At 47.3% G+C, this 26383-nt stretch overlaps 1 protein-coding gene across 1 annotated transcript in view; it reads right to left on the reverse strand.

The window, feature by feature from the left end:
* SRGAP3 (SLIT-ROBO Rho GTPase activating protein 3) overlaps positions 1 to 26383 on the reverse strand; it is a 257414-nt gene that overhangs the window by 38354 nt on the left and 192677 nt on the right. Inside the window, exons 11-14 of the mRNA XM_007463719.1 lie at positions 17780 to 17807; positions 8810 to 8840; positions 7637 to 7697; positions 5847 to 5924 (exon numbers count right to left, since the gene is read on the reverse strand). Coding sequence (XP_007463781.1) covers positions 5847 to 5924; positions 7637 to 7697; positions 8810 to 8840; positions 17780 to 17807 — 198 coding nt within the window. The remainder of the gene's footprint in view (positions 1 to 5846; positions 5925 to 7636; positions 7698 to 8809; positions 8841 to 17779; positions 17808 to 26383) is intronic.

The following is a 26383-nucleotide window of genomic DNA, read 5'->3' on the forward strand; positions in this document are numbered from 1 at the left end:
AAAAAAAAAAAAAAAAAAAAAAAAAGAGCAGAACTGCAAATTCATACTTGGATCTCTATACTATGCCTCTGTGGGAAGAGAATGTGTGTCACTGCCAGGGCCTCTGCTGGCCCCAACATGCTTCAGTGCAAATTAGAGAAAGACACCCCCCCCTGCACTTCCTGAACCAGGGCTTGTGGCTTCCAGGGCATGAGCCAGAGTTCAGCACCCTCCTGTCCTCGTGGCTGAGTACTCTTGGGCAGTGCCCAGCCTGAACGACTGTGTGTGGCAGCCCATGCACTGTGTTCCATAGGTCAACCGCTCAGACGTTCCCATAGGAGGAGATGAAAATGCTTCCCCACAGGGGTTGAATGTAAATGTCCCCAGCACTTCATGGCTGCTCTTTACTGGTACTGGCCACTTGCCACATTCTGTTCCCTCAGATCACTGTCTCCGGAAAAGGAGTCATCTGGGACCCACCAGCCTGCACTGAATCAATCTGGCTTTGCCTTACACACACACACACACACACACACACACACACACACACACACATACATACATACACACACACAGGCATAATGATCGATTGCTTAGAATGAGTTCCTCTAGGATTACCTTTTTTTCTCTAAATTAGTTTTTTCTTTAAATTTAACCTTCAGTTTTGAGTCACTTAGTTGGCTGTTGCATCAAATGATTCTTTGGTTTTACAGGTTGCCTCCCAGTGATGCCAGATGGGATCAGTACAGCCCCAGGTGCCAGTTGCTAATGCCTATAAAATACCATCTTCCCCAAAGGAGAATCATTTAAGAGTTCTTTGGACTTCATCTTCAAAAGTAGCCAAAGAATTCAAGTGACAGGTTATCCCAGAAAATCTTTTGCAGTTAGTGAACTTAGGGTATCAGTAAGAATATTCAGAATACCACACACACAGTTTAGGTGATCTTGGTATAGTGGTGGGACAGCAGTGATTATAAAATGAAAGTAAATAACATGTACATGCTCTGTTGGGGGGACACTAGAGGGAAACAGGTGTTCAGCCTAGAAAATCATTTCTCAGTGGATTTCCTATGAAGTCAATGTGTCTTGGGTTTAACTTTGAAAAAAAATTAAAATTTTAAAACCTGGAAAAAAAAAAGAAAGGAAAATGCAAGACTTTGTCATGAGGAAGGAAGAGAGAAAACTATATATATATATATATATATATATATATATATATGGCCTATACTGATATAGCACTTTTCAAGTGACAAGCACACTGGCATATGTGATCTCTCTTAATCCGCAAAACAGCACTGCATGGCACCAAGGGAGGCATGGTCCCAGCACCACCCCTCTCACCTGCAAGAAAGCTGAGGCCCCAGCAAATGAAACAACTTGCTCATGTAGTCAAAAACAGACACCAGCAGCTCCCAGGTCTCATAATGCCTGGGAGATATTCCTTCTTCTACCTGTGGTTTTCAATTCTATCTGCTGCCTGTCTGCCTGCATGCCTATCTATCTATCTAGCTAGCTAGCTATCCATCTATCATCTTCCTTCCTTCCCTCCCTCTCTCCCTCCTTCCTTTACAGTAGAATCTCAACTTTTTTTTTTTTTCAAGAAAAAAGTTCCCATGGATGAGCAAAGCTGCCTTAGTTGAATTTAGAGAAAGGTGCAAGCCCTACCTTCTCATCTTCCCTCCTTATCCCAGTAGCAGCCCTTGAAGCCCCTCTGAAGGACTTTAAGAGTTTGAAAACTCTGCCCTGTATTAAGCTGTTCCCCTAGTGCACCACATGTTACTCTTGTGGTCTCATGATCCAAAAGCACAAGGATTTTATTTCCTCCATATAAGCTCTCCTTGTTAAGCATGGTTAACTTACTGACCACACACACACACACACACACACACACACACACACCATCCATTCTTGCTCTTCCTCCCAGAAGGCACTTCGTCCATAAAAGGAGCCATCCAAACAATCCTCCCTCCTAGCCCAGGCCTTTGGCTCTCTGCAAGGGTTGTCAATTTTGGCTTAGAAATGAATGGAATTCCAGAGTTCAAGATGAGCAGGATGGTGTATGTGAATGATGGCTTCCTCCAGGAGGAGAATTAGAGCTAAAATCCCAGGCCAGTCCAAGAGAAAGCTAGTTCCCATTTTGCTAGCTAGTTTCCCGGGGAGGGAGGCAGAATTATTACCAAACAGTCCTGCCTGCAGCCTGCTCCCTGCCAGGTCGCCCCAGCATCGCCTTAAGGGCTGAAGGCGGGCTGCACCCAGGGCAGAGTGAACACACCACACACCGTGTGTGCTCACAGCTCTAGGGGAACGTGCTGCTGGATGGGGGCATGGCAGGAAGCCCGCAGGTGGTCTCTCCAGGGCAGGTCTCTGCGCCCAGGATCCTCCCAGCCCCATCCCGAGGCTCCGCAACGTGACAACCCCTCCCTGTGTCTCCCGCTCACACCCCTCCTCCTGGGGTAGGAAACAGATCTGAGAAGGGCCACATCCAGAGTCTAGAATGTGTCAGATCCTACATGCCATGATTTCAGCCCCAAATCCAAACCCTATGTTGATGTGAGCACAGTGAAAGGACCATTGACTCCCTTTCCAGCCACCCTTCCACACGACGAGAGAACACAGGCGGCTCTCTCACCTTTTACATACCAAGAGGACAGGGGATTGGTTTGTGGGGAAAACAGAGAGGCAAAAAACTAGCCTGGGAAACAACAGCAAACCACAGCTCTCTCCACAGCACAGCTGCTGATTCCTGCTTTTCCATGATGTTTTCTCCTTCATTTTGCCAGAAGATTACAGGAAGATCTCAAAACTTGAGTGCTGAGTTTGAGATTTATTGACAGCAAAATATAATAACAAAAATCATGATGCCAACTAAAACCCTGGTTGACTCATGTCAGAGGAGAAGGAAAGTGGGTTTACGAATAATAAGCCAAAAATGGATTTCTAACACGTAATTTTTCAGAAGCTTAAGGAAAAGAGGTCTGTGCTCCTTTCAACAGCCTTCTGCACGGAGCGTAGGCAAGAGCTGCGCCCAAAGAGAGAAAATAAGCGGCCAAGGAGGAAAAGACCCATGTCTGTTTGAACAAGTGGCAAAGGACAGGCACCCTGCAGGGATTAGAGGGTTTAAAAATTTTAAAATAAAAGGAAGAAAGGAAAAACATACAATGTACTGGTTTGGAGAGAAAGTTCCATCACCAGTTAGAGCAGGTGGGCCGCGAGGAGTGGGCCCGGGCCGCTCGCTGCCAGGGGCTGAGAAGAACACAGCAGCGAGCCAGGGAGAGGGAAGCCGGTTTCAGGAGAGGGGGTAAGTGGTGCCCCAAGGGTCAGCTAGGTCAGGAACCCAGACCCAGGGCCAGTGGGTGGTGAATGTCAAGAAACAGAAAGTAATGCGTGTGAAATCTGGGTACCAGCCAGCCCAGAGAAGCCAAAGAAGACATCTTTAGAAAGATGTTTCTTTCTAAAAGAGACATCCCAGGAACTATTCTTTTAGAATAAGCCATGCTCCCATGTAGGCTCGGGTGGAGCCGAAGGACGAAGCGGGCAAGAGAATGAGATTCATCCCGGAATGGGGGTGAGAGGGAGAGGGGCCAACTGCACGCATGAGGCAACGAAAAAGCAGAAAACAATTTTTGCAGCTGAGATTTGGGTCAGGTGATCTCTTCACTCCAAGGGGCAGAGAAGTCCAATTTGCACAAATACCCCTCCAAGGCACCTGAGCAAGTAACAGAAGGTGCTGACCTTAGAAATCACGTTCAGGAAGGAAAGAAAGCAGCGTTGCTGGGGTGGGGATTGGGCCTGGCTGCCTGGTACAGCAAGGTACTTACTTACAAGACACCGGCAAGTAAGAAAACACAAGGGGGAGCGGTCACTGGGCTGGAGGCACCAGGCAGTTTACTCATGACATACAAGGAATTCTCTCTGATGGGATGAGCCCGGGAGGATGGAACCAGCAAAGGGTCCAGACCACGGCTCTGTCCACTTACAATGAACACAGGGCAGCAGGGGTGTTAAGGAATTGGGGGAAATAAAGAAACCAAGCCCTGGCTGGGCTGTCTGTCGTTGCCAAGAGAAGCTCAGGGAAATGATGAATGACACTTCTATCAGGGATGCTGAGGGGAGGATAACTCTTGCTTTGTGGGCTTTGCACATGCTGTTCCCTTGGTCTGGAATGCCCTTTCCCTGCTTCCCCTGACTCTTACTCTTCAAGCCTCAGCTTAGGCATTTCCTTTTCCAGGAAGCCTTTCGAGGCTTTGCTATTCCTCCCCCTTCCACCCAAGCTGGGCTAGGGGCTCCCATGCTACCCAGCGCTTACTCCATGCTTGCGCTGACCGTGCTGTTTACTAAACCGGTTCTCTGCTAGCAGTGACTTGCCTGTTGTTCCTATCATATTGACAGGCCCTAGTCCATTACCCAGTGCAGTGCAGGGCTCCATGCAGACTTGTTGAGTGGATGAATAAATGTGTGAGTAGGAGCTTGGAGCAGGGCAATTCTGGGGCTCCCTGGTTCTAAGTACCCAAGATCCTGGAGTGGACTCCAAACCCTAAGCTCCCCAGGACCCTCCTCATGGGCCACTGAGAGCCACATCCAGCCCAGTCCTGCTCTCCACACCAGGTTCCAAGCCAGAGTGCCTAGCGCTGCAAAGCTCTGTGCTGGGGGCTATGGTGGTGACTGCCTGGGGCTAACAGACTGCTTCCCCTGCCCTGGAGCTAGATCTCAGGACGGAAGCGGAAGGATAAGGTGACCGACTGTGAGTCTGCTCAGGAGGCAGCCCCTCCAGGAAGCCTGGCAATAAGTCGGGAGAATTCTAGGGCTGGAGCCCCGGGGAGAGGCTTGCTCAGAGCACAACCAACAAGGACACACCATATACCTTCCAAGGCTATTAGGAGGATTACATAGAAGAATGGGTAAGAAAGTGCTTTGTAAATTGGGATGTGATGTATTGCGGGGAAATGGGTTTGGGATCGGCGTCTTCAGACCAAACTTAATACCTAACTACTCAGAGAAAAATGTAGAAAATCAGAGCTGAGGAGTAACTACAGAGACGGGATGCTTCCAAATGCTGTGAAACTAGAGGTGGAGATATCGCTTAGGATGCCCCACACTGGCTCTTCTTTCCTCCCTTGGATGGGCTTTGTTCAACAACCAGAGAGTGTGATGCTGGAAAATATTTCCTTGAACGGAAATGCACGGACTCTCAGTTTCACTGTAGCAGCAAGATATGTACTAGTATAAAAACGCAGAGGTTTAAGAAGAATTGAGCTCCTCCTCACCCTAGAAAGTCCTTACTTTGCTTGGACACTGCCACTGGCCATCTGTTCCCATCAGGGATCCTGAGGCCAAGGGAGTCTCAACCAAATAAGCCACATTCTGGTGGCCACTTCATTTCTGATACGCTTTTATACCAAAGTGGGAACTAGGTAACCTCCCTGAGGGTTGGGGAGAATAGCTTTGCCAAAAACACTGCATAAAAAAGAATTAGGCAATTCTAAGCCACTCCATGTTATCTAGCTTCTTCCAACTTTTCTAAAACACAGCAGCCTTTACAGATCCACACAATAACTCCAAGGTCCTCTTTCCCAGCAACCACTGTAGAGCCCACCAGAGAAAGTCACCCACGTGTGCTGGTAAATGTTCAACAGCTAGCTCTTTGGCTGGGAAAAGAAAAAGATCAAAGGTCTTAGTGTTTGCCAATTTCTGTGGTATAAATACTCCCACCTTGGCTGATCTCGAGCTACCAAGGTGAAGTCGCTGAAGGTGAAGTTGGGAAGAGATGCTGATACATGCTGCCCCAGCACCACTGGCTCTAAGACATGTGTTAACACCCATCCTGGCTTCCTCTGGACACAAGCTGGAGATGATCACTCCACACCTACCTCTCTCAAAGGAATTTTTGATGTCATTGACTTCAACCTGGGATCCTGGCACTCTGAAGATCCCTTGCTGCTGGAGTCCTAAAGGAAAGAAACAAACAAAAAAAGAAAGAGAAAATGCCTTGAGCTCATCAGATCACTGGGAACACGGAAGACTCTCCCCACTGCTTGCCTCTTTCTCCCGCCATCCTTTGTAACAGAGTCATTCCCAGTGACCGTCTCCTGGCAGAAGCCCAAAAGGAGCCTTTGCGAAGAACTTCAGCTGGTCCAAATACTCAGTCACATTCTGCTTCATATGTCTAGGGTCTCTTGTTTGGGCTTGAAGGAAACAAGAAGTTTCTATCAACACTGGACCAGTGAAGGACTTCCACTTTAACCCACAGGTCAGCTCAATCAGATAACTGGGTAGTGAGTGAATGCTGCCTAGTGCATTCATCAGTTGCACTGGTCCCAAGTAGCTTGGCCTGAGTTTACAAATGCCATCGGAGTTTAACAGCCACAGAGACTCTGAATGAGAATGATTAATGCCACTCCCTCAACCATTCCCTCGCCCATCACAGACAACGTCTTCCTTCAAGAAAATCTAGAGTCTAGAGTGCATGCTGGCTTGGGGTCATGGAGTTTGGGGGACATCAACTCATTGAAGAAGGACAATCTCATTTTTTATTATCTGTTTCTACAAGGCCTTAACAAAGAGGAGACCTTGATACCTGACACAGCAGTAACAACAAAACAGCGACCTATAAGATCGAAGGAATTAGAGGGCCTCCCTCATCTGAAAAGGGAATTAAGACTGGGATCCTTTCCCTGAGATTCAGTTTTTCTATATGAAACAACTCTCTACTTTATAATTCAGGAAAGTGCTTACCCTTAAAGGCAGGCTTTAGTTAAAGTTTGGTTTGTACATATAGTATGTGCTCAGTAAACGTTGTTCATTTCTTTCGTGCTGAATTTCTACCACCTCTGTCTCTTACCCCATCCTCCTGGCTCATTCCCGTCCAGTTATGCCGGCCTTCTTTTCCCATATTAGGCCTTGACACTTGTCATTCTCTCCACCTGGCTGGCTTCTTCTACTCAAATATCACCCCCTCGGAGATGGCTCTCCTCACAACCTTAGTCAAAGCACGCCTTCCCTCCTCTAGCCATTCTCTATCCCCTTTAATTAGTTCCTTGGCATTATCACTATCTGAAATTGTATTATTTGTCTCTCTGCTTGTTCATTCCCTTGCCCTTCTAATTGGTCATGTAAGCTACCTAGGGCCAGCATCCTACCTGTCTGGTTCATGGCTATGCTGCCATTGTCAAAAACAGTGCCTGCTATGCACTCTGGAAATATATTTTTGGAGGGATGAATAAATGAACAGATGGAGGCACAATTTAAGTGCTGGGGACACCATGTGGCAAATCCCAGACACTCTATTTCCTCCATGGAGCTTACCACAGTCTAGCAGGATTAACTGATCAGTTGACCAACCTCATTCGGCGCCCAAAGTGCAGAGCTCTGGGCTCGAGTGGGAGCAAAAAAGGAACTAATACAGTTGTCCCACGTGCCCTCCCTGCTCCTCGGTTCTCCTAGCTCCTGGGTCTTCTCACCACCATCTTCAGTTCCCCCGACACACAAGGCTCAACAGACAGCACTCAAGATAGCAGCTGTTCTATAGAACGTTTTCCCTCTCAGAAGCAGAGCAGCAACAGGAAATCTTCCCAGACGAATTTGAATCTCATTTCTTATGAGAACAGCCTAGCACCTGTTCTGGAAAGACCTGAAAACACTGTCCTGAGATCGAGCTTACCATATAAATTGATGTATCTGATGCAGCTCTCGACGACCAGTGGTATAGCTTGTCCTGAATCCTTAAGAAAAGAAGTTGTGAGTTGTATTGGACTTGGCAACCACCACAGGAGAGAAGACACTGCAAACACAGATTATGAACTCAAGCCAGAAAATTAGTACCATCAGATTAGTAGGAAAACAAGCAAGGAACCACTAATTCTAAAGTCTCTACAAACAGTTAAAATAGAAAGTCTTCTGTGATTGCAGAAAAGCCATAGCTGTGATCATTTTAAAGAAATGCTCTGTCTTCCTATTCAGCTGGGAAGGAATCAGGGCTCAGGAGGCCTGATAGGCATATCAGGGAAGGGGAGGGAGCCCACCGCCTGGAGGGGCTGGAATCCGCCCTCGAAGACTTCTCTGCCTCCCACTGCCCTCAGCCCCATCTCAATTCTGTTCTCCCAGCGCTCAGGGCAGGATCAAGGCCTCTGCCTAGTACTGTAGGACCCGCTGCCAGAATTAAGAAGGACACACCATGGGGGAAGCAAGGCTGGCCCCAGGGATCCTTTTGAGCTCGGAGGAGGGGAGACCAATTCTATTCACAATGTAACAACCTAAACATCCAGACAGATATTTGTTCAACAGTAAACACATTAAAAGGAAAACTTCTAGAAACAGCTAACGTCAGCCACTGACCACTGAGTGGCAACCTTAATCAGAAAGGCTGAATAAGATGCAGTTCTAAATACATGCATCTGGGGTGTGAATGTATTTTCAATTATATTTTCCTAGACTGGCCCACAACCACAGAGAGCTGGGCAAGGGATAATTTTCTTTCGGATTTCGTGACTGATTGACCTCTCTGCTATTTCAGGCCACTTACAGAGCATAAAATTTTTTAAAACCTCTCTGAAAAGGGGCCAAGTTAAGCACTAGCCTCCTCAGAAGGTGAGGAAGCAATGAGGCATATGTAATATGCTCATGTAAAGGGACAGAGAAAAAACCATGAATTTGGATGCTTTCGTGGGTCCTCCACACCCCACTTGCAAATTCTGTCCTTGATTAACTACAGTCATGGAGAAGGTAATAAAGTGGACTCATTGGCAACAGGCAAGGCGGGCCCTGTGCTACTAGTCAGGGCTAAAGACAGGCTCCATCCAGTTGAATGGGGTTGACGGACCTTTCCAGTAAATACCTGGTTCCTGGCTCGAGCATTTCTTCTTCCTCTGATAACAAAAAATAAACAGGCAGCAGAGCAGAAGAAAAAGAAAAGATTACGCAGAAGTAATAAGACCAGTTAGAGCAAGCAGCTCCTTCAGAGTCCGGGAACGCCGAAATGCAATGGCAGCCAGCGGAGGTCCGGGGAGACGGCAGGCAAACCGTGGGCCCAGTGGAGCTCCGGACCTGCCCGGCCAGCCTTCCAGGGTGGCTGCCTCGGACGCCAGGGGGCAAAGGGGCCTCTTTCAGTCCTTGTCAAAGGGCAGGAACGGTGTGTACTGAACACTTGCCCCACCCCAAGTCTAGCTTCTCCTCAACACGGGGGCTGTTTACACACCAATGGTGAGAGCCCACCTAAGACTCTTTAAGGTTAGCCCAGCCACCCACAGAAAAGGAGGGACACACGCCCTCAGGTGTCTCCTGTGACACTGGCCCTGCAAGTCAGCTCAGGAAACCTCGCTCTTAGCTCTTAGTTAACCAAGACCGTGTTTATGAGGTGCCCTCTGGACAGGACCAAACAGGATTCCATCTGGTTCCAAATTCCACACAGCTGCCCGTGCTTTCCTACCACACACCTGGGGCAGCTTGTCCCGGGTACCCACTTGGCTTTGCTTTCCTTCTGCCCACGGACCCTCACCCTGGCACTGAAAAAGCCTCAGGGAACCCAAAAGCTGACAAAGCCTGGAGGAGGGAGGGCAGTGGAGTCAGAGAGCCTTCGTGATCTTGCGGGCAGAACCGGAGGCTCTGCTTTCACTAAAGTCGCCCATTTGCAGGGGAGCACTGCCTCTTCTTTCTTCCCACACATGCAGTGGGTCAGGCTCTGGGGTGCGTGCTGTGTCTCATCCCGACTGAGAAATGGGAGGATGTGCACCTGCTTGCTGGTGTCACCTGTCCAGCCCCTGGCACCTCAGCAACTAGAATTTTCCTATGTCGACTACACCTACCTGAACCTAGGACGGCAGTGCCAGGTGATCAGACAGGGCCCCGTGGGCACTCTCCGGAAAGCCCAGGCAGCACTAACAGCTAACATTTCCATGGTGTTTACTCTGCGCCAGGCAGAGCTCTAGAACCCGGCAGGTGTTACTCATGTGATCCTCCTCACACACTCAGGAGGTGGGTAATTATCATTCTCATTTTATTGAAACAAGGTAAGGACTCCCCCTGCCCCAGCCCGAAGGTAGACCTCCTGGGCCTCAAAATTTATCATAATAAATTGGGTTTCCTTCTATCCGAGAGAAGGGGGGAAAAATCAAGCATTTTGATAAGAATCCATTCGGGTAAGGTCCTAGAGATTTATACAAGTAACTCCAACTACGTTTATCCGTCATTCTTGGGGATGCTTCCTTGTCCCTCTAAACCCTCATAATCATGGAGTCTCTGTGATGTTATTTTATTGAAAAGCCTTTCAGAGCTTTAGAATTTCAGAGCTGGGGATTCTTAGTTCACGCTGAATCTTCTTCCAGATAGCATGGGAATCATAAGAGGAAATTAAATTCCATTCCCAAAGGTTAAAGGACTGGATGCATCACAATGCCTTTTCATTTTCTGAGAGTTAACAATCCTTGAGGTTGGGGTCCTGCCGCTGCAGTCTGTCCCCACAGGGAGCTTAGAGTGGGCGCCCAGAAGAGCTGGCGGAATTGCACAGATGATGTGCGGTACAAGCACACGTGACTATAAAGAAATGCATTCGCTCAACAAACATACTTTTTTCAGTCAAACGGTCCCCTGAGGAGGCTGTGCTCTGATTTCAGCAACATGCTGCTGCCTAGTGCTCTGGGGTGTCCCTCTCTGGGGGCTCTTTTCAGAGCCAGTCCCCTAGCGCCCACTACGGCCTATGCCTCTTGCCATATTGTGGCTCCAGGGGCTACAAAGCCGGGATCTGATTGGCACTTTTCATTCCAAAGACTGGGGTGTCCGTTCTCAGACAAAGTTTTGGCGCCGCTGACAAAGGTCCTGCTGCAGGCTCTCGGAAGACTGACCAGCTGCAGCAATGGCTATATATTTAGAATAAGGATGTGGCTTCCTGGTGACTACCACCAAGGGGCAGACACTCCCGCGGTTGATGCATGGCACTCGATCGTCATGCATTTTTTTGTAGGAGCTCTCCATTCAGAGACTGTTTCACCAAACAGAACACCTAACTTGCAAATGCCATCAGGTAAGAACTCCTTCCAAGCGTCCTGACAGAGCACCCGTTTCCAAAGAGCTGAGCGTATTCTGAAAGGTGTCTGTGTCTCTGAGCCTTTGCTCATTCTGTTCCTTCTCTCAGGGGCTCCTCCGTCCTCCCCTCTGCTGTGTTCCGCCCCGTCCTTCAAAGCCGCCCGGGCCCCACTGCTCACAGTTCTTCCTGCTCTGAGCTCTCACAGAACTTATTTCCATGGGGAATCAGCCGCCAAGTGATCATCCTGAATCATCTTCCACGTTCAGCTTTCTGTCAAAAACCTCCTGAGCAACATGATAAGCTCCTTGAGGGCAGAGAGAGTAACAAATGGGCCTCAGTCCCCTCTCCGCTCTGGACTATGGCTTTTTTGAGAAGAAAGTCTTGTTGGAGAGAGGAGGGAGGATGAAGAAAGGGCTCTTGAGACAGCCCGTCTTCCCATGACCTTCTGGATGGCAAACTGCTCACTCGGGGTCACCTCCAAACAGCACCCCTTCCCTGATGCACACAGTAGCACCCTCCTTTTGGGGTCCTCCACACCTCCCTCCTCTGAGGCATCCTAGAGCAGCTGCTGCTGTTTCCCACCCCCGGGCAGTCCCAACGTGTGCCCTCCTTTCCCCCTTTCGCTTCCCCCACGGTCCCCCAGAACTCAGCTTACAGGCAGAGGGATCTAGGCTGGTCCTGCCTACCCCCTCCCATGCCTGTGGCCAACGCTCCCTGCCCAGCAAGTCCTGTGCATGCCCTATATGAGGACAGAGGATAGAGAGCCAGAGCAGGGGCAGCCCCAGCACTCCAAAAGTGTCGGCAGGGCCCGAGAACCTTTACTTTTCTCCTGACTCTTATTTTCTGCAAAGGGTCTTCGTTAGATGGGGCACGCTTCCAATAACTGTCAGGGACCTTCTGCTGTTCCCCTAAGTAATGTTCAGAATGCATCTCCCCTTCCTCAAGTATGTCCCCCACGTGCTGCCCTTTTCAACTCCATCACCATCTTAACTTGCTTTGAGCTGTTCTATCTGGGATGGCTTGATCCTGCACCCTTTGCAGCCAAGAAGTAAGAAGAGAAACTCACTGAGGTGAAAAGCTTTCTTTTTAGTTTAAGGTGTAAAGGACTAACCTGGAATTCTAAAGGGACTACCTCAGCTCTTTTCTCTTCTCCCAAACTGCCTAACAAGAAACAAAATTAGGTGGAAGGGTTGTCTCTCGTACAAATTGTATGTGTTGTGTTCCTTTGCTGGTATATTCTCAACTTTAAAAAATCACTTGTATAAAAACACAGTTACTCACAGGGCTTTTCTTTGTGTTGTTTCCAACCTGTCTCCTCTTGGGAGATGTGAGTGTGACTCAAGGCGAGGGGGTTTCTCTAAGTGTCCCTCAGGCTGGTCAGGACTGCAGTTCCTGAAGCAGTGAAGTGGGGCTGACAGGGACCACTGTCTGGCATGGATTCAGCGCCACCTGGATTTTACTGGGTCCCAGCACGATTGCAACCCTCCCCCAGGGCTGAGAATCAAGGGAAAGCACTTAGGAGCAACTGGTCAGAGGCAAAAGCAGCTCTGATTAGAAGCCCTCACTGAAGCTAAGAGCAGGCTGCCGGGAGGACCAGCTTGCCACAAGGCCTGGCCGAGGGCCTGGATTGAAAGTTCCAGTCCATCAGTCGTTGGTAGGTCGGTAGGTTGGGGCAGGGCTGTTGGCCGGGGGAGGAGGTGGAGAAAGGCTGCCATTACATTGGGTGCATTCGCGGACTCCGTGGCTCCCCAGCAAGTACCTTAATGAACGCTTCCATACAGCCGTTAAATAGTTTATGGCTACACACTGAGAGAGGCCTAGGTCTCCTCATTTTCTGTGGTTTAGGGGGAAGACAGGGGGGCCTAGGGGAAAACGGAACAAAAGAAATCAAGAAAGCAACCAAGGTAAACATACAACTGGGAAAGACGCTCTTACGACCCACGACTGGAGGAGGACACAAAATGCAAATGGAAGGCCTGAACCCCCAGCACATTGGTGTCCAATGCTCCATCTGAAGGCCTCTGGATGTTTAAGCGGGTCTTAATTTACCCACGGTGTCAGGCAGGAGTAACACAAATGTATTCTAAATCACAGGAGGGCACAGCACGTGTCCAGGAAACCACTGAAACTCCAATCAGGGCTGTCATCCCGCAAAGCTGACCAGATGGAGGGGGAATCAGGGGAGAGATGTAATCTGTAGCCCAGGAAAGCAAGAGACTTTCAAAGATGATCGGAAGGGTCAATTTTCATCATTTTGACTTAAACGCATCACCAAGTCTCAACTCCCACCATACCAGGGCACTGATCTTCCTAATGCCTCCTGGCATTTCAAATGCATTTGACTAATCTTTATTCCGTTGATCTAAGAGCCAGGCAATTATTATTCTTATTTTAGAGATGAAGAAATTGATGCCAGGAGGGAGGCTGCAGCTTCTTTGGGGTCCCCAGGGCACCCAGGATGATGATTATCTCCTGTCCTTTAGTCAAGTACACTTTCAGTTACAATGTTTTCAAATCCATTATCACACTTAACGTCAGCTCAACCCTGCACGTGTGGTCCCATTTTACAGAGGCCTAAACTGGGGCCTAGAGGGGGGGAGGTGGCAGAGCTAGGCCCCAAACCCAGGCCTCTTTGGCTCCAATCCCAAGATTTCTACCAAAGGGTCTGTCATGGAGCCTTAGGGAACTTTCTCATTTCCAGCCAAAGACTCATCCATCCCATTAACCCTTGCCAGCGGAGGACCCGTGTGGTCAGGTTGAAAGTGTCTTGCTTGACTTTAGGATCTCCATTCCCTGTGCTCCATCTCGGCCACAGGGAGGGGCGATCATACCACAGTTCACCAGCGACAGCGAAAACAGCCACAAACACTGGACCAGTTTCCAGAGTTGCTCACATGCATATACCTGTGTTGGCTTATTTGCTCATCTTTCACCACCCAAGTTGGCCTGACTCAATGCTGCCAGCCTTCTAGGGCAAAGGGCTTTCTGAGGTTAGGAGGAGGGTCCCTAACCAAGAGACACAGTTCATTTTCAACTGGCTTCGTTCAAAATTTGAGAGGTACCGAGTGGGGACCAAGGCTGACAGAGATAATGTCCATGCGTGATGAACACAGACCTGGGCCCACAAGCCTTGACTGATTTCTGTGAATGGGCACGAAATCGTATGTGCCGTGGAGCCAGTCAAGGAGATAAGACTCATGCTGCCTTGCTCACTGGCCTTGTGGTGCCTGTCTCCCTCAGCAGGCCCGCCATCTAGGGAACTCGGATCAACTTCTAGGTGTCTGAATACTGAGCAAATGCTGCTAGCTCCAGGACATGCATGGGCAAAGACACAGTGTAATCCAAATCTCATGCCACCCAAACACTGGAACTAAAATAACAGCACAGACCAAAATTTTGCAAAGAAACAGCAGGCAAGATTATTTTGAGCTCATCTCGGATCTACGTCAATTTGGTTAGCTAAGTCCATGTCATTTCTTTTTCATAAGTTACTTATTTTTTGAGGATGTGGGTTATGTGAGAGTGATATTTCTTATAACAGATCTGCTTTTGAATTTCCAAATGCCAAAAGAGAGTGCCAAAAATGTGACAGGGCCATAGGTTTTACGTATCATAACTGGAGGGTAGCAGCTGCACCACCTTGTTTCCATGGTGATTTGGGTTTCTGTTTTTGGACATTCTCACATCATTTCCTTATCTCACACTGCATGATACCCTCACGACAACCCAGTGAGATAGGCAAGAACTATTAAACCTACTTTAAACATAAGGCAAACGAGCCCAGGAGAGATTAAGAAACTTGCCCAAGGTCACGGGAACAGATTTCAGCTCTTCCTACTTCAGGTTCCGGCGTGATTATGGAAATTGGGAAATTGATTTTATCACAGAACATTCAGCAATAGCATTAAATCATCTATTATAAACTCTCAGGGTCAGCAAGAGTACAGACTCTTAATGCAGGTGTTGGACACCCAATACCAAAAATATCTAGGGTGCCTTTAAAATTTATTTCCTAAAATAAGTCCTAAGGATTTTTTTTCCCCGTGAAGTTACATAATTTCTGCCCAATCTAGAAAGCAAAGGACTGTTAGAACCGTATCAGGATTTCTTTCTTTTGTGTGGTGCTCTGTGCAGTGAGCGGAATCTCTGACAAGGAAACGTAGCTATCCCAACTTTGCATGACACCAAATTGATACCGACTTACTGAAGTGCTGGGTGGGGCACAAAGTGGGGAGCAGGGGGGCAGCTCAGCCAAGGAAAGTGGGGCAGCCTAAGCCTTCCATCTCTTCTGCTGCTCAGTTGCAGAGCAAAAGGAAAGAGATGAGAGAGAGAGAGAGAGAGAGAAAACAGGAAGAGAGAAAGCCACAGAGAGGAAGAAAGAGAAACCAGAGACCAATGTCCCCTTTCTGCCTTTCAACCAAGATAAAAATTAACACGCGTTAGTAACACAGGAATTGGCCTCAAAATTATTCTGTGACCAGAAGGATGGTTATTTCCCTAGACAACCCAACAGACGTGGGTGTCAACATCCAAAATGGCAGGAATATTGTAGTTCAATGGTGGTCAGGCTCTTAGAAGCTGTGCATGGGTGTGCATGGGGTTGCATCTGTTTGGACAAGAAATCTCGAGTGATTTCACTGCTAATCCAGACTTGGAGCGAGTCAACCTAGGTTAGGGAAGCCAGTCAATGGTTTGAATAACCATATCAAACCTTACATTTGCATCTGGCTTTGCCATTTACCATATGTCTTTCAAGTGCATTATTGCATCTGGTCAGCCTAATTACAGGGTTATTATGAATTGGGGCTATTCTAAGATAACGTTCTAAAGTATGAGAAAAAAATATACAATGTGTTGCAGCCCATGTGCAAAAACTGGTCTGTCTATACAAGGCCAGCAACAACTTGGCTGAGGGGACCTGCTCAAATAATCACCCAAAACGACACTGACCTTGGACAGGAAACTATAGCAGACAAAGAGGGCCACAGTATAGAAATAGCTCACCCAGGGTATTTAAGAGAAATTTTAAAAACACTTCCAAGTTAGCAGTGCACTCCACAATAAGTTAAAAATGAATTTTGGAAGTAAGAGGAAGCTTTTACTTTACTAAGAGTTGCCTTTGACCTTGGCCAAGGGCCAAAGTGCAGATGGCTGGATTTGCAGCTTAGTGCAGTGTATCTAAGTGGGAGGTCTGTAATCCTAGCTTGGATTTCCCAGGCCCTAGGTCAAAGAGGGTGTGGAAGACAGCATCTCAGAGGGCTTTATTTAAAAAAAAAAAAACAACCTCTCAACATTTCTCTAAGGAAGACCCTGGGACCTCACTAAGGTTTTGATTACAGATCTCTCCTACAATCTGCTGGAATCATCTTCTCCCACATGAGTTTTAGGAATTAGGAGGAAGTGAGGGATCGCTCGATTCATCCCCCCATCTGTTTGACTATTTGCAGACTTTGGTGTAAAATGTGGCTTCTGTTGTTTTGGGACTATGACAACACGCTTGCAATAAGTAAGTTAAGTAAATAAATAAATAGGAGTTTGTTTCTGAAAGGTTCTTAGAAAGTAACCCTGCACATCTGCTGACACATGCGCTGGGAGGGCTTCGCCTGGTATCATGAATCTTCCCAATGTCCAGGGACTGCCGAGGCCTACAGGAACAGCTGCACAGGCTAAGCTTCTGGAGAGCTCTCAGTCTTTCCCCACCCTGGGCCAGCAAACTGAAAACCTCAGAGCTTCCCAAGCCTTTTCCCAGCCAACTCCCTTCCAGATGAGGCGGGAGTTAAGGGTTCATCCTCCCTCTTGCCAAGTAGGACAGCTTTCCAGGATTCTGGGCCACTGGGAAGAACTTGTGGGGAAAGGATGTCTTTGGGTCACTGGGCCCAGAATGAGGCAGATGTAGCTCTCAATGGCCACATGACGGAAAAGCGCAGGCCTCTGGGCCACCAGCTCAATTCAACTTGGGCAGTGGGACAGGCATTGCTGGGAACACGGAAATGGATGGGCTCTAAGGAACCCGGGCAGCGATAGGGCTGCTTATGGACCTAAACTCTCCGCAGGTAGAGGAAAGGTCCAGTCCTGAAGCCAGCCTCTCAGCTATCAGCTGCTGAGTGAAAGTGTTCACTGGTTCTGGTCTGCTCAGGAAAAAGCCCAGGGGATAATGTTGAGCGAGCTGGAGAGAAAGCAGAAGCTGCCCACTGTTACTTCCCCCACCAGGGGCTCTGCCATCAGGCCATCCCAGTGCTGCGAGGTCCGAAGCCAGGGCGGGCAGCAGCGGGCGTCTGCGCGCGCTCGTGTGCATATGCGCATGCGTATGCCCGGTGGTGTGCGGTTCCAGCCAAACCCGGAGCCTTGGCAAACTGGGACCCCGGGCTGGGCCCCATGCCTCGGCGGTGTGCTCAGCAGCCATAGAACGGATGGGGAGACAGGTGGACAGCTACCCCACAGCCTCTGGCTTCTCCTGGTTGCCCTCGGCCACTCTGCAATATATATTACCTTCCCGTCCTCCCACCAGATGGATAGCAACGAGCGACGACACCCACTCTGAAAGGCTCCCTCCCTGTCACCAGTCTAATGCTGGAAGCAGCAGAGCAGCCAAAAGACCTTTGCCTTCCCTCTCAGCACAGCCACACCCCCGTGGGGACACTGGCCAGGCGCTGTCCCCTCTAAGACTCCTCCGCTGCCCTGAGCTCCAGCACTGTCTCGCCACCTCCCCGTCTGTCCTGCTCCCCCCACCTCCTCCCACTGCCCACTCAGGCAGCAGGTGAAGGAACCAAGATGCACCGCTCTTACCTGGTTGTACCGCATTCTGCTCTCTCCCCTGGAAAGAAAAGTGTACATTGATTTAATTGTTGGTTTTGTTTTCGTTTTTGTTGGTTTACTTTTGAGCGGAGAACATTCATCTTTTCCTAAAAACAAGAAACAACTAACACCTTAATTATTTGTGAAATGGGAAACCTTATTATGCCTAAGGTATGTTCTGTTGCGAAGAACTGAGTCTTATTAAATCCTCAGTGCCTCCTATTTGTAGGGCCACGTTCACATATTTTTCATTTGTTATTGTTCCTACGCATTTTTTTTTTTTTTCAGTGATTCTCAAACTACAACCTGCTGACCAGTGGCATCAGGATCTTCTGGAACTCTTGTCAAAAATGCAGATTTTTTTGGCTCTTTCCTGGATAAGGACCCAGGAATCTGCATTTTGACAGCACTCCCGGTACTCTCTTCTATGCATACCCCAGCTGGAGAGCTCACGCACTGCTTTATGTCCACAAAGGTTTACTGAGCACCTGTCATTCCCGGCACTGAAGGGTATCAGCCATAAGACACCTTCTGTTGTCACTCAACCCCGCCAAGCGCCCACCCCCAGCCCTCCTGCCTTCATCCTCAGCTGCAGACCTTCTCGCTTCCTTCACTGGAAAACAAAATCAGTAAGACAGGGTCTCTGGGTACCACCATGAGACCTACCCACCTACCTGCGCCTGCCCACTCCCCCGCTACCTCCTTTCCCGGTGCTCTGCAGGAAGCATCCTGCTTCTGCTAAAACCCAGACCCCATGCTGCAGGTCCCATGCCCTCGGCCCTTTTCAGGGGCTTTGCTTCTGCAAGTGTCTCCCCTCTCTCTAGCATCGCCAGTCTCCTCTCTTCTGGATCATTTCCATCAGCGTATCAACACGTACACTGGATACATCCAACCTGCCTTTTAAGCCTCCCCTTGATCCCATTTCTCCTCTAACTCAATCTCCATTTCTCAGTTCTCCTTTCCATCAAAACTTCCTGAAGGAGCTCTGTTTGGGGTCCCTGTTGCTTCCTCCTCTTGCCTTACCGCAGCTGGCTTTTGTCCTCACCACTCCACGGAGACTGCTCTGTGCGGCTGAACCTAATGTCTCCTCTGCTCTTACCTGACTGCTCAGCACTCGGCACTGCCTACCTCAGTTAATCATTCCCTTCTTCTTATAAAGCTTTTTCCTCTTGATTTTCATGACTCTGTACACTTTCCAGGTGTCCTTCCTGCCCTATAGGCTGTTCCTCAGTTTCTCTTGTCGTCTCCTCGTCTGTCCAAACTCTAAGCTCTAAATATTGGAATGCCCCCAGGATGCAAACTGGGCCTCCTCCACCCCCTCTAGGTGATCTCAAATGCTTGCTGAGACTTCCTAACTTTATCTCCAGATCTTACATTTCCCTGGAATTCCAGTCTCATATCCACTGACCTCTTTTTTAATTATTGAGGTATAATTTACATATCGTAAAATTCACACATTTAAAATGTATAATTCAGTGATTTTTAGTAAACATTCAAAGCTGTGCAACCATCACAACTCAATTTTAGAACATTTCCATCACATTGAAAAGATCCCTTGTGCCGATTTATAGTCACTCCCTCTTCCCATCTCCAGCCTATGGCAACCACTCATCCACTCTCTGTCTCTATAGATTTGCTTATTCTGGATATTTCATAAAAATAGAATCATACAATATGTGGTCTTTTGCATTTGGCTTCTTTCACTGAGTATAATGCTTTTGAGGTTCATCCACAGCATGATTCAGCACTTCATTATTTTTATGGTGCAGTAGAGAACCTCTAAGCCGGTGCTGTCCCATGGAAATATAATGCAAGCCACAATTTCTAGTAGCCACATATAAAAAGTAAAGAGAAACATGAAAGATTAATTTTAATGATACATTGTATTAAATCTAATATATCAAAAATATTATTTCAATATGTATCAATATAAACATTAATAAGATATATATATTACTAACTCTGAAATCTGGTGCTCGTTTTACACATCTCAATTCAGACTAGCCATGATTCAAGTGTTCAATAGATGCATGTGGCTTGTGGCCACCATATTGGACAGAACAGCTCCAGACCCTAGAATCCCATCTAGCATTCACATGAAGGGACTTTATTCAAAAAAAAAGAACTGAGCATCTATATTTCTCTATTGTTTCAGAAAACAATGCTGAATGGGGAGAAAAATGAGGGGAGGAAGAGAGTTAGAGAAGTCTGAGAATAAAACTTGGAGCGAATCAGCACGCAATTCCTTTATTCCTGACCAAAGCCACAAGCAGTGACAAGAGTGACTGCAACCGGCTGAACAGAAGCCAAAGCAGGAAAGGAGAAAAGTTAGGTAAAACAGGAAAATTTGCTCTGCTTAATTTGATTGTGTGCCTGGGGTCTGGGGCAAATTCGTACCAGACATCAACTTGAGTTAAATTTTCACGTAGATCTAAGACCCTGAGTTGAAGCTGATGGCAGCCCACTCATGAAAGCGTCAGCCAGTGGCCTGGGTTGACTATAAAGCACATCATTTCCCTTAGAGCTGTAGTCAGCTGTGCAACTCTGACTGACAAAGGGGACCTAGGAAGAGGTTCCTGCTCTACCTCCTCTTAGTTCCAGAATTGCCCACTCCCCTACATACTCACTGTGGTCCAAGCACAGTGCCCTTCTTTTATTCCTACCTCGCCACATCCCTTCCTGCCTTCACACAGGCTGTTCCCTCTGCTCCAACACTCTCTCCCCAGTTTTTCACATGGCTGACGCCTTCCCATCCTTCAGTCTCAGCTTAAACATCACCTCCCCTCGGAGGCCTCTCTGATCACCCAACCTAAAGCAGGTGCCCCAATGCTCCCCAACCCCATACACAACTATTCTCTATCTCAGCCCCAATTTTCTATTCGAGGACACTCACAGTTATAATTCTTTCCTTAATGGTTTGTTTCCTGTTTGAGGTCTCTCTTCCCCACGAGGGCAGGAACCTTGTTCGTCTTGTATATACTGGGTCCCCATGGATGGATGGACAGATGAATGGATGGCCGGTGGGGGGAAGAAAGGGGTAGGTAGGAATCAAAGGATCTGAGTCCTGGAGTGGAATGTGTCAGAACACACTCAAGACAGACCTTCCTCTGGCAACGAATCGAATTTATTCTCCTTTAGCTTTGACTCACATTCCAGACCTCAAGAACCTCTTTACCAGAAACATCTTTTGGAATACGGTGTTTCAACTTCTAACAAATAACAGAAATCAAAAATGTTCTGCCCTTTACCACCTGAGATCTCTTTGGGTTTTAAAAATACATTTTATACTTGGTGGCTCAGTCATTTTCTAGAAGGTCAGACTGTCTGGTCCCGGTGGACATTTTGCTCTGTAATGGGCTATTAAATCTTGGCCTGAAAAGGTTATGTCTCATCCTTTTTATAGACAATGCACCATTCACTCTAGAGGGGCTATAGAGTAAATTGAAAACCCACCCATATCTTAAGTGTAAAGCCTGGAGCTTACTGACTACCCAGGGCAATAAAGTAGTCAGAAATCTAAGACTCAGAGATGATAAACTAAGAATCCTCTGGCCAATAAAACGACATAGCAACAGCCAAGGGCACATAAGGGCGTGCGCTCCTGTTCCCAAGATGTGGCGGTGACAGTTGTAACAAGGAATGACAATTTGCAGGGCACCTAGAAGCATTTTGACTTGTGTGTCACGTTCAGAAATTCGCTTCTAAGTAAGGGTGACCCAAAAGACCTAGTTTCCTCCAACTTGTGGTTTCTTTGAGGTGTGCTGTCAAAAGAGTACTGGAGAGAAACTGAGGTAGTAGACATGATATTTCATTTCATTTAAAAAAAAAAAAAAGCTTTGTATCTTTTTAGTAAAAATATTCCACTTGGCCCCATATTTCTCACCTGTTTTCAAAATGACCAGCTTATCCCCCCAATATAAAATAGCTCTCAGATGACCTAAAAAGGCCATTGAGGCAGGTGTCACCCTACCCTAGCCCCACTCTTAGAAGAGCTTTCTACTGAATGGAAGAGTTCACATGTCCAGGTGGAGGGGAATCATCTGAAGATGCTCAGAAGAGTGAATTAGAAGATTTTGAGCTTTCTTTGGCCCGCTCAAGTTTTTCATGCCCCAACTTTGCCCAACGGGCAGGATCTTTATCAAACTAAGTCAGCGCAAATTCTCCCCTTTCCCCTAATGCCCTTAGAATCCACATATACCTTTATTGTGCAGAGGAGACACAAAAATGACTGAAGATTTGGTTTCAGCTTCAGTTTTTTCAGTAATTCAGTAATTTACTAACTTCAGTAATAATAATGTATCAATATTCATTAATTGTGACAAATATACCACATTCGTGTAAAATGTAGATGTTAATAATAGGGGAAATTGGATGTGGAGTATATGGGAACTGTACTATCTTATCTTTGCAACTTTTCTATAAATATAAAACTATTCTAAAACTATTCTAAAACAACTATTCTAAAAAAGTTTATTAAAATTTAAATAACTATGGAGAACAGTATGGAGGTTCCTTAAAAAACTAAAAATAGAACTACCATATGACCCAGCAATCCCACTACTGGGCATATATCCTGAGAAAACCATAATTCAAAAAGAGTCATGTACCACAATGTTCATTGCAGTTCTATTTACAATAGCCAGGACATGGAAGTAACCTAAGTGTCCATTGACAGATGAATGGATAAAGAAGATGTGGCACATATACACAATGGAATATTACTCAGCCATAAAAATAAACGAAATTGAGTTATTTGTAGTGAGGTGGATGGACCTAGAGTCTGTCATACAGAGTTAAGTAAGTCAGAAAGAGAAAAACAAATACCATATGCTAACACATATATATGGAATCTAAAAAAAAGATGGTTCTGATGAACCTAGGGGCAGAACAGCAATAAAGACACAGCAATAAAGACACAATGGAGAATGGACTTAAGGATACGGGGAGGGGGAAGGGTGAGCTGGGATGAAGTGAGAGGGTGGCATGGATATATAGACACTACCAAATGTAAAATAGCTAGCTAGTGGGAAGCAGCAGCATAGCAGAGGGAGATCAGCTCGGCGCTCTGTGACCACTTAGAGGGGTGAGATAAGGAAGGTGGGAGGGAGATACAAGAGGGAGGGGATATGGGGATATACGTATGCATATAGCTGATTCACTTTGCTATACAGTAGAAACTTAACACAAGTAACACAAGCAATTATACTCCAATAAAGATGTAAAAAAGAGAAAAAAAAACTCCTCCAGAATTGACCAGTCTAACAAGACCCACCCCAGTTATCAAAAGCAGTACAGTGGGCTTTCCTCACTGCTGGCTTATGAGAAAACAGGACTATGGAAATTCTTCTCGGTGGCTCTTTCTTAGCCTCCATTATACTTCTGAAGTTGCACTTTCATTTCTTTGTTGCTCTTCAGCTCAAAAGTCAGAAGAAGGACACATAAATCACATCTCAAAGCAAAGGCGCAGCTGAAGGCTAGATAAACTTGGAAGACCAAATGGATCACGAGTTACGCCAACCAAAACTAATTATTATTATTATTTCATTAAGGCCATTCAGGCAAGGGCAGGAATAAAAGGTTGCATGTGAGAGCGCTCACGGAGGAGCTGGAGAGAAGCACTTCCTCATCTGGGATCTTATTCTTTAAAAGAACATCTTGTTTTCTAAATCCAGGGTATCTGATTTCGAAAGTACAAGTAGCCAGCAACTCACATGGACCCACCTTTTGCTACGACTCATGAGCAGCAGCCCCCAATCCCATGACCATAAAAACCGATGCTGTGAGCCGTGGAAGCTGCCCCCGTCACACACACCCAAGCTCCTCTCGAGGACTTTCTGTCTCTCCCCTTTCCCTCTATTCTTGCTGTTCTTGTTCCTCCGTGTTACCCACACTCCTCCATGGCCCCACTCACCTGATCCAATACTGAAATGTCAGGATGGGCAGAATGTAGAGGGGCGGGACGGGGGAAACGAAGATAAAGCTCATTGCAACTCCTTCTCCCCCACTCTTCCTCTCCATCAATGAGTTTTGACAAATGTAAACACCCATGTCTAACCACCACCCAAAGCAGGACATAGAACATTTCCAGCACCTCCAAGAGCTCCCCAGCTCTCACCAGCTAGAACACACAAAACTAGTCTATGGCAATAGAAATCAGATCAGTGGTGCCTTGAGGTGGAGGACGGGGGCAGCTGACTGCAAAGAGGCACAAGCAAACTTCCGGGTGGTGGTGACAGGTGGATGTATGTGTTTGTCAAAACTGATTTCTACACATAAAATGGGTGCATTTTATGGTATATCCATTATATGTCAACAAAGTTTATTGAAAAAATTCCATTGGTATTAGTTTTAAAGTCCTGGCTATTCCTTCAAGCCCTAGTTATTCATCTTCCTTGAAGCCTTTCCAGCTCTCCTGGGCCCAAAGCGAAACCTCCCTCTCTGGACTCACAACCCTCAGAGTCTGTACTGTTCGCCTGGCAATTCAGTCAGTATTTCTGTGTGATAGTGTTATCGCTGTTTAAATTTTTATGAATTCATGTGTTGTCTCCCAGCGAGAATGTTAAGTGCCTTGGGGTTGGGAAATGGTTTCATTTTTCACCAGTTCTTCTAAAGCATGGGGCTCACAAATGCCAAGCACCTGCAGAGCCTGGCAGCCCCCTTGATAGCTGCTGAGTGGACAGGAATTAGGGACTTGTGTGGCCGGGACACAGCCACTAGAATGTGCACCCACAAGGAGAAGAGAGCGAGCCAGGGAAGGCAAGGACGTGTTGTGGACAGCGAACTCCCACCGGCAGTGACCACCAGCCCCACAGCCCAGCACAACTCTCGTCCTGTCACACTCCTTCCCCAGAACACTCCTGGGAGCCCTCTAGGCTGCTTCAAGCTGTCATCTCGGGATCTACTGGCATCATCATCTTAGAAATTCCCTTCATCTCTCTTGTACTGGCCCCCCTGTTTCCCAGACCCCATGTTTTCTTTCCTTTCAGTGGAGCACACCCTTCAGCCAACAGCCCTCTCTAAACAGAACACAAGACTATCTCTGAGTTGCCCAGCAGCTTCAGAAGCCCCAGGTCAGCTCCTCCCCTCAAAGCTGAGCCTCATACCCGGCTCCAGGGCCACCAGGACTTGCTGTAAACCATCTGTGAACTAAAAATGCCACCTGCCATATCAGTAAACAAGGGATGTTGCAGGCATCAGCCACTACAGCCACTCCCAACGGAGAGCCCTGAGGGAACTTGGGATGGAAACATAATGCCCAGGGACTTCCCTGGTGGGCCAGTGGTTGAGAATCTACTTTCCAATGCAGGGGACAGGTTCAGCCCCCAGTTGGGGAAATAAGATCCCACATGCCACAGGGCAACTAAGCCAGAGTGCCGCAACTACTGAGCCTGTGCACGCTCTAGAGCCCACGTGCCACAACCAGAGAGAAGCCCCCGTGCCGCAACAAAGAGCCCGCGTGCTGCAATGAAAGATCCCACATGCCGCAACAAAGATCCTGCGTGCCACAACAAAGATCCTGCATGCCGCAACTAAGACCCGACGTAGCCTAAATAAATAAATAAAACATAATGCCTACCAGTGAATCAACAAATACTGCAGGCACCTGCCACCTGCCCACCCCCCTCAACAAACGGTGCACCCTGAGGAAACTCAGTATGAGAAAAGACAGGATACTGGCTCCAGAGAGCTGAGGTGCATATCAAAGGAACGACTGCACTGAGCCCAGACTCTTGCATCTTCCCATATATAGAAAAGTGCCAAATTCCTTAACGTGAGATGTCTGGTTTTCTTTTATTAACAGCAATCTTTAGATGTTCTGACTACCTGGTCTCTGTTGCAAAAACTCCTATGTATCCTGGCTCCCCACCTTGCCTCTTTGGAACAGTGTCTCAGAGTTATCTGAGATGCTGTGTCCTGGGCTTAAGTCCTCAATTTTGTCCACTGAATAAAATATAACTCTCAGCTCTTAGGGTGTGCATTTTTGTTTTCAACTGACACACCCTTGACCTTGGATGGTTTCTAGTTCATGTTCTGGTGACCTTTCCATTCAACATTCATTCAGTGGCTACTGAGTGCCTGATATGAGCCAGGCACTGTTCTAGACACTAGATAAAGTGGTGGACAAAATAAGCAAGGAAGTCCCTACTCTGGTTGAAGATATGACGCTCTTGGGGGTGGGGGTGTGACCAACGACAATAAGCAGGTGAACAAATAGTATATAGGAGGATTTCACATGGTGATGAGTGAGATGAGGAAAATCAAACATAAAGAGTGTTGGGACAGAGGTGGTGATTCCTTGAGGTTGGGTGGCAGGAGGGTCTCAGGAGGAAGTGACATCTGTGCTGACAGCTGAAGGATAGGGAGCCATCCACACAGAGACATGGGGTAAGGGCATTCCAGGCAGTGGGAACAGCAGATGCAAAGGCCCTGAGGCAGGAATAAGTTGGATGAGCTTTTTCTTTTTTTTTTAACATCTTTATTGGAGTATAATTGCTTTACAATGGTGTGTTAGTTTCTGCTTTATAACAAAGTGAATCAGCTATACATATACAAATATCCCCATATCTCCTCCCTCTTGCGTCTCCCTCCCTCCCA

This window comes from Lipotes vexillifer, unplaced genomic scaffold (assembly GCF_000442215.2).
Source record: "Lipotes vexillifer unplaced genomic scaffold, Lipotes_vexillifer_v1.1 scaffold1387, whole genome shotgun sequence".
Lineage (NCBI taxonomy): Eukaryota > Metazoa > Chordata > Mammalia > Artiodactyla > Lipotidae > Lipotes > Lipotes vexillifer.